We start from the raw sequence: 9,024 nt of genomic DNA on the forward strand, positions 1-9,024 counted from the left end.
CTTAGGTAAAGGAACTATGAATGCAAACGTGATCCTTGAAAAAGAGATATCCACCATTAGATTTGATTTCGATTGGGTGTTGTGACAAACACTTCGAAAATATTTTAAGGGCTTATATCTAAATTTTTAGGTAATTTGATAAGAGCAAATATAGTAAAATTTTCAGTCCTAAATCGAAGTATAGCTACTTTCTGAAAATACAAATACCTAATTAAACAGGGTAAATAAGTTTATAAATTCGTATATATACGGATAAAATAACAATTATTTTTGTGTAATTTTCAGATCTTACATCATATTCCAATATTATTAGTAATTGATTTAAATTTCACATAAGAAAATTATATATTAATCCTATAATTATGAAACCTTCATCCCTTTTTGGAACTTTTAGGGAAACTTGAAACAAGTGACCTTTCTGTTATATCTAAAACTAAAGGGTAAAATTTCTTCAACTGTAATAAACCTCGGGAGCCAAGAGATCGGAAACAACAATGGCAATGGCTGTTGAGGTCGCCGGCGGTGGTTCAGGCGGTGGCGGAACTTTATCAGAATTCTACCAGAGTTCCCGACGGCTGTTACTCAAAACCAGAGACGGTTTAGAGAGGCTCGAACGGTTCGAATACACCTCCTCTTCTTCTTCTTCCTCCGTGTTGTCGTCGGGCGCCGCCGTGAGCGATCCTTCGGAAAAATCAGTTGACGGTTTAAGAAAAGATATAAGTCAGATCCAAACACTTTGCTCTCTCATGGAACGTCTCTGGCGATCCATACCTGCTAAATCTCAACGTGATCTCTGGAAAAGGTCACCTCCTTATTCTCCCTGAATTGTGATATTTCAATTTCAACTGCTTCTTTGTTTGTTCTCCTTTGGTTGATATTTTCGATTAAGGACTCGTGTAGTTGAGATTAAATTGGGTATTCTTGTGTAAGGATAAGCGTGAGGCTTAGAGAATCCGTAATTTAGGAAAATAATTTAGTATTGTAATGAAATGGAGTTAAATGGAGCGGATCGGATGTTGAGGATATTTTTGTTATGAGGGTGGTGTCTAGGCTAGCTTGCGGTGCAGGACTATTTCACCGGGTACATGCTATCTCCCCACCAGTACAATACAACTACTAGGTAACTCTGTCCACAGAGGCGGAGGCAGTATTTCAAACTTATGAGTTTAGGATCTAATCATTTTAAGTTATTGGGTTCTAAATTAATAATTTATACATATTTAATAAAAAATTTAGGACAAATACATGATTTGAATCAAAGCTACTGGGTTCACCCGAACCCATAGCGACATTGTGGCTCCGCTTCTATCTGTCCTTCAAGGCTTAGGCATATGAGAAGAAATCACCTAGTAATTTTTGCTTTCTCAAGAATTTGAACCTGAGTTCTCCTTCCACTTCATTGAGTTCTCCTTCCGCTTCATTGACCATTAGGCTACACCGTTGGGGTGCATATGGCTGTTGACTGTTGAGGTTTCATAGGGCTGATTTGATATTGAGGCATAATTGTATGATAAATTAAGGTGAAATTTTTTAAGATTTCACTTTTTCTGGTTATGAGCAAATGACAATTGAGTAGTCTTATCGTCGAGTAATTCGAAATGAAGCTGTGAGTACTTAAAATTATGGAATTAGACACCGTGCATGTAATTTTAAATGATAATGTTAGATGAAAATGCTTCTAACGAGTTAGTATAAAAAGTAGACGTAATGCATGTCTTGGGTCCTTGACGTGCTCAAATTTATAGAAGTCTCAGTTTTGACTTATGAGTTAATATGATGTCGTATGATTTGGTAGGATCCATCAGTAATCAGATTGTTGAAAGGAGACACATGATTTGTTTAGTAGGTGTCTGTCAAGTCCCACATTATTTGAGGGAATGGGTTGTGTTCTCCTTATATGGTCTTAGGAAATGCTCCCTTCATGAGCTAGCTTTTCGGAGTTGAGTTAGATCCAAGGATCATATCTTCACAATGTCCAAACTTGAGATTATCCAATTCATTGTTTATCAATTGAGAAACAAATCTGTATTTTCATACAATTTTAATTGTTAATTTCCTAGATCATACAGCAATGTGATTTTTGGAGATATTTTGATTAGGAATTGTATTTAGTTTTTGAAATTAAGTCGAACTGTATTGTTGATTCAAGAAAATGTTGGCCAGTGCTCATCAAATTTGGTGAGGCTGAATTACTTTGGCAACCCTTTGATTAACAAAACCTAAAGTTAAGTGGTGATGAATTCACGTAGTTTTGTGAGGGGTTCTTAGTGAAAAACTGTCAGTCGTGTACTTCTTATTAGAGATGCAGTGGAGCAAGCACCAATTTGCAATAAACCAACATTTTTTTTTCTTAGAAGTGCAATAAATCAATGCATTTTCGCTTATTCTTTGTGAAGTCAAAAGAGGGTCATGTCTTCCTGCAGTATGTATGCTTTAATGATGCTTTCATGGTTTGTGTTGGTGTTTCATGAGTATATTGTCATGTATCCACTTCATATGCACTTGATGCCTTTGGGTCTTACCCAGTCGTAGTCGGTCTTCGGTTCTAATTAGAAGTTTTTATTCCATAACTGAAAGTCTGTGTCTTACGTGTACAGGAAAGTGGAACAAGTGGCTGAAGAAGTTGACTCTTTGAAAGATAGTCTGGATAAATATAACCTGCGGCATCAGAGACGGATGGAAGAAGTCCGGGAGAGAGCAGAATTACTTGGGAGAGCTGTATGTAATCTTTTTTGAGCTGGTATGATGAATCATTCTGTATACTGTACCGTATTCCATCTAATTTATTTTCTTAATGTACTAGAGCGGCGATTCATCTCATGTTCTGAGGATTTTTGATGACGAAGCACAAGCGATGCAATCTGCCCGTAGCTCATCCAGAATGCTTGAAGAAACCTTGGCAACAGGAGCAGCCATTCTTTCAAAATATAGCGAGCAAAGGGATCGTTTAAAGGTACATATAATAGATCACCTCTGTTAACGTGGTCTGAGTATACTATAAGATGGTCTCCTTTTTAGTCTCGTTAGATAAGTCATTGCCATGATTACCGTTATTGTCCAAAATGTTTTGCAAAAACTGTGTTAGTCTTTGCCACTATGGTTGATCACCTGGTATCTTATTTGATTATTTGTTGCAGCGAGCTCAACGGAAGGCATTAGACGTCCTGAACACTTTGGGGCTATCAAGTTCTGTAATGAGACTTATTGAGAAAAGGAATCGTGTTGACAGATGGATCAAATATGCCGGAATGATCTTAACAATCATAGTGCTGATTTTCATTTGGAGGTGGACAAGATGATAGGTGCTTGATAACCGACTGGACCATCAAGATGAATTCTTAGTTAAAAGAGTCATTGAAAGGATTGTAGAAAAGTTGACTCAAAGCCCTTTTCTAACTCACACACAAATCTTGATATCATTGTATTGCAGTTGGGGTTGCATGCAATCTGTAAAATGAGACTTGGGAAGAATATATAGTACTATTTCTTTTTTTTTTTTTGGGGAGAGGAGGGGAAGGGGGCGCGCATTATTTTCTTATTCTTTTTGAAATTAGAAGAAGTCTTCTTTTCATGCAACAAGAATGTTGTGCATTGGAAATCTCTATCATCTTCAGTTTCACCTCTGTGGCCACCTGTTTCTCTGTATTTCTCCTTTTCTTTTGGTTTTCCGGGTCAAATACACCGGCTCTTATTAGAGGTGGATCCGAAATTTGAAGTCATCGGATGCAAGTCAGCTACACTCATTAACTTTAATGGATCTAAGAATTTAAGTTAAAGTCAGGGGATGCAGAGTAAAACTATATACTCCCTCCGTTTCAATTTATGTAAACTCATTTAACTGGGCATTGAATTTAAGAAAAGAGAGAATACTTTTGAACTTGTGGTATAAAATGAGGTACATATATTTTGTGTGGCTATAAATCATTGCACAAAGCTAAATTGTTTTCAAATAAGGAAAGAGGTCATTTTTTTTGGCACGGACTAAAAAGGAAATATGTTAACATAAATTGTAACGGAGGGAGTATTAAACTTCTAGCGAAAAGCATATGAGTACAAACGTTTCCGTACCGATATAGAAGAATGATAGTGAAGTTTCCTAGAGCCTTATAGCCTCTAGAAGATAAGTATAGATGTTTCCGTACCGATCCTCAAGACTCTACTAAGTTTGCTCATTACTCGTGAGACCTATGTAATCTAGGGTTCCGATACCAACTTATTACGACCCGAAATCCCAACCAACCAGGGGCATGATGGCGCCTAAGCTTTCTAGCCAAGCCAACACAAAATAAAAAATATAAAAGAAATGCAATTAACGATTAACAACAAGATGATAATATAGTCTAATAGCAACTCAGAAATAGACGTGATAAGTCTAAGATCAACACTAACGTTCAACCATCCCAAGACGTGGAGTCACAAGTACATGAGCTACTAGAGTTTACTAAATACAGTGTCTCGAAAGAAATACAATACTGTCCGGAAAGTAGAAACAATACAATAGAAATAGAAAGATGACTCTAAGGCCTGCGAATAGAATGCATCTCTACCTCGAGTCGTCTACATGGTATCCGCTAAGCACCTCTCAGGACTTCGCTGTTACCAATGTCCGAATCTACACAAGAAGTGCAGACGTAAAGTATAAGTACAACCGACCCAATATACTCCGTAAATATCGAGCTTAACCCCGGCGAGGTAGTGATGAGACTAAGACAAGACAACTACAAATAAACCTGTGTAGTTATATATCAAGAAATAACGAAATGACAAGTCAGGTATCAAGTACAATAAGGGTTACTAGCATGTGAGAGAGATAATAAGTACGTAAGCAAAGGAACGTAAAACAGAAAGGTAAAGGAAAGTGTTATTGAGTAAACCACAACTCACGCTTTTTCAACAACTCTAAACAACCCTTCAAAAGTAAATTATGAAACCACATGACAAGTCCACAATCTGAATAACAACGTAAAGAACAATGAAACCGATAAACGGCACGACATCACCCTTCGTGCTTTCACTCTTATGCTCATAATATAATATAATAGCAAGCATGGAAATATCCTTCACGCATATCCTCACTTTCTCTCAAGCACGGAAACACCCTTCGTGCAATGATATTGATATATGAATAAAGCACGGAAATACCCTCGTGCAAAATCACTCTTTCTCACAAGTACGACATCACCCTTCGTGCATTTCACTCTTCCTCACCAAGCATCATATGTAACATAGTACCAAGCACAGTGGGAAGCATAAATAACATCAAAGATAACATTTTGAACATAACTCGTCATAAGAGAATTTACTAACACCTTTATACCAACAACCAAATCAACAATTTAACGATCTCAACACCCAATATCTTAATAAGTTCAACATTGAAAATGACACGTATACGAGAAATCAAGGAGTTATATTTATCTAAAGCATGGAAGACATAATACACAAAGTAACATGGCACAAATAAGGCTAATTCTACCTGTATGTTTATCTAATGGCCAACGCATATGTACTCGTCACCTTGTATATACGCCGCCCCCAACACATAGATCATGTAGCAAAGAGACTCAATGACACCCTAATTCTCTCAATTAAGGTTAACCAAGACACTTACCTCTTTTCGGAACAAGACCAACAATCCAACATGACTTTCCCTTTAGAATAAGCCTCCAAACCACTCGAATCTACTCAAATATTATTCAAACAAGTCAAAATAAATTTTAGAAACTACCCTCGTACGAAAAAAGCTCGATCTTTAACATAATATGAAAAGCAAACAAAAGTCAACCCGGACCCACGTGGTAGAAATCAAAATTAAGACTAAATCTCGATTATCCATTTATACCCGAGTCCAAATATAGTTTCTATCCAAAACCCCAATTTTTACTCTATGAATCTTAGATTTGATAGTAAAATCATGAAAAGTAATGAAATTTGAACAAAAACAAGTTAAGATTGCTAACCTATGAAGTTGGGAAGAAGTTTCTCTCCAAAAATTGCCTATATGGAGTCTAGTTCTCAAAAATTATGTAAAATAAGCTAAGTCCCAAAATTCTAAAATTTTACCCAGTTGTAGGCATCGCAATAGTTCGCAATTGCGACGTCCGAAAATATGAACCACTGATCGCAAATACGACCAGTGCTTGGGTCTCCTATATGTTGCAAATCCGAAACGGCCTCAGGTCACCCGTGATCCCAACCAAATATGCCTACAAGTCCAAAATTATCATACGAACCTACCGGAATCGTCAAAAATACCGATCCGGGGTCATTTACTAAAAACCTTAAATGTGGTCAACTCTAGCCATTTTCAATGTCAAATATCATATTTTCTTTTAAAAATTTGCATTTAGACTTTTCGGAATTCGACATGGACCATGCACGCAGTCATAAATCATCAAATAAGGTTACTAAAGGCCTCAAAACACAAATAGGGAAGTTAGTACTCAAAACGACCTATCGGGTTGTCACATTCTCCATCTCTAAAAAAATGTTCGTCCTCGAACGGATATAGAAATGTATTTGGACTTGTAAAAACATGCGGGTATCTACTCATCATGTCGGACTCGGACTCACAAGTAGCATCCTCAATCGGCTGACCTCTCCAATGCACTTTCATGTAAGGAATATTTTTAGATCTTAGCTTTCAAACCTGCCCATCTAGAATAGCCACCGGCTCTTCCTCACAGGTCAAATTCTCATCAAGCTGCACCGTGCTGAAGTCTAAAATATGTGACCTATCTTCATGATACTTTCAAATCATGGAAACATGAAAAACCGGATGTACCCCTACTAGGCTAGGAGGCAATGCAAGCTTATAAGCAAACCTTCCCAACTCTTTCCAAGATCTCAAAGGGGCCAATGAACCTCTAGCTCAACTTGCCCTTCTTCCCAAATCGCATCACGCCCTTCGTAGGCAAAACTCGAAGAAGAACCTTCTCACCTTCCATGTAGGCCACATCGTGAATCTACCTATCCACATAACTCTTTTGCTTGGATTGTGATATACGAAGTCGCTTCTAATCAACTTCACCTTCTCCAAAGCATCATGAACCAAATCTGTACCCAATAATCTAGCCTAACCGGACTCAAACCAACTAACCAGAGAACGACATTGCCTCCCATATAAGGCTTCGTACGGAGCCATCTGGATACTTGACTAATAACTATTTTTGTAGGCAAACTCCGCTAGAGGTAGAAACCGGTCCCACTTACCCCCGATCAATATAGCATGCCCTCAACATATCCTCCAAAATATGAATGATGCACTCAGACCTCTCGTCTATCTGAGGGTGAAACTCGGTACTTAGCTCAACCTGCATGCTTAACTCATGCTGCATAGCTCTCCAAAAGTGTGAAATGAACTGTGTTCCATGATTTGAAATGATAGAAATGGACACACCGTGCAGACGAATAATCTCCCGAATGTAAATCTGAGCCAACCGCTCTGAAGAGTAGGAAGTCATCATTGGGATGAAGTGCACGGACTTGATCAATTGGTCCACGATGACCCAAACAACATCATACTTCCTTAAGGTTCGTGGTAAGCCTACAACAAAGTTCATAGTGATGCGCTGTCACTTTCACTCTGGTATCACTAACTTCTGAGTCAACCCACCCGGGTTTTGATGTTCATACTTCACCTGTTGATGATTCAAACAACGAGATACATGTCTAATAATGTCTTTCTTCATCTTTCGCCACCAATAATGCTGCTTCAATTCATGATAGATCTTTGTAACATCGGGGTGAATGGAATACCATGAACGATGAGCCTCCTCAAGGATCAACTCTCTCAACCCTGATACATTTGAAGCACAAATTCGGCCCTGAAGCTGCATAACACCGGCATACCCAATCAAGACCTTCTTAGCACTGCCCCCATATATCATGTCTTTCAACACCAATAAGTGAGGATCATCAATTGGCGAGACTAGATACGCTCCAACAAAAATAAATATTCCAAAACACAAGCGAGAAACCTACTAGGATCCGTAATATCCAACTTCACGAACCTATTAGCCAAAGCCTGAACATCCATGGCTAATGGCCTCCCACTGCCAGTATAAATGCCTAATTGCCTATGCTCTCCGTCTTCCAAATTAAGGCATCGACCACCACATTGGCTTTCTACGAATGATATAATATGTTGTTATCATAGTTTTTCAATAACTCTAACCATCTCTGATGTCTCAAATTAAGGTCCTTTTGCTTGAATAGATGGTGGAGACTCCGATGGTCCGTAAATATCTCACATGGCATGCCATATAGATAGTTACTCTAAATCTTGACGTGAACAATAGATGCTAACTCCAAAACATGCACATGGTAGTTCTACTCATGGATCTTCAATTGATGAGATGCGTAGGCAATTACCCTACCATCCTGCATCAATACCATGCCAAGCCTAATACGCGATGTATCATAATACACAGTGTAAGATCCCAAACCTGTGGGCAACACCCATATTGGGGATGTAGTCAAGGCAGTCTTGAGCTCCTGAAAGCTCTCCTCACACTCGTCAAACCATCTGAAAAGAGTGCTCTTCTAAGTCAACTTGGTCAACAGGGATGAGATAGATGAAAACCCCTCCACGAACCGGTGATAGTAGCACACCAAACACAAGAAGCTTCGAATATCTATAGCTGAAGTAGGTCTAGGCCAATTCTGAACTGCCTCTATCTTCTTAGGATCCACCTTGATACCCTTAGAAGACACAATATGACCCAAGAAGGCGACTGAGTCCAACCAGAACTCACATTTTGAAAACTTGGCATATAGCTGACAATCCTTCAAAGTATGAAGTACAATCCGCAGGTGTTGCTCATGCTCCTCCCTACTACGAGAGTAAACCAGTATATTATCAATGAAGACAATCACGAAGGAATCCAAGTAAGACTTGAATACTCGGTTCATCAAATCCATGACGGATGCTGGGGCATTAGTCAAGCCAAATGACATTACCAAGAACTCGTAATGACCATATCAAGTCCTAAAAGTTTTCTAAGGGACATCAATGCCCTAATC

General features: G+C 38.5%; 1 protein-coding gene across 1 annotated transcript; it reads left to right on the top strand.

Annotated features, from left to right (window-relative positions):
• Window positions 1–380: 380 nt before the first annotated feature.
• Window positions 381–3,573, top strand: LOC107784388 (membrin-11). Its single transcript, XM_016605517.2, has 4 exons — window positions 381–802; window positions 2,598–2,718; window positions 2,804–2,953; window positions 3,138–3,573. The coding sequence occupies exons 1-4, from the start codon at window positions 495–497 to the stop codon at window positions 3,297–3,299; spliced, it is 741 nt and encodes a 246-aa protein (XP_016461003.1). The 5' UTR covers window positions 381–494; the 3' UTR covers window positions 3,300–3,573.
• Window positions 3,574–9,024: the final 5,451 nt, after the last annotated feature.

This window comes from Nicotiana tabacum, chromosome 13 (genome assembly GCF_000715075.1).
Source record: "Nicotiana tabacum cultivar K326 chromosome 13, ASM71507v2, whole genome shotgun sequence".
In the NCBI taxonomy this organism is placed as follows: Eukaryota; Viridiplantae; Streptophyta; class Magnoliopsida; order Solanales; family Solanaceae; genus Nicotiana; species Nicotiana tabacum.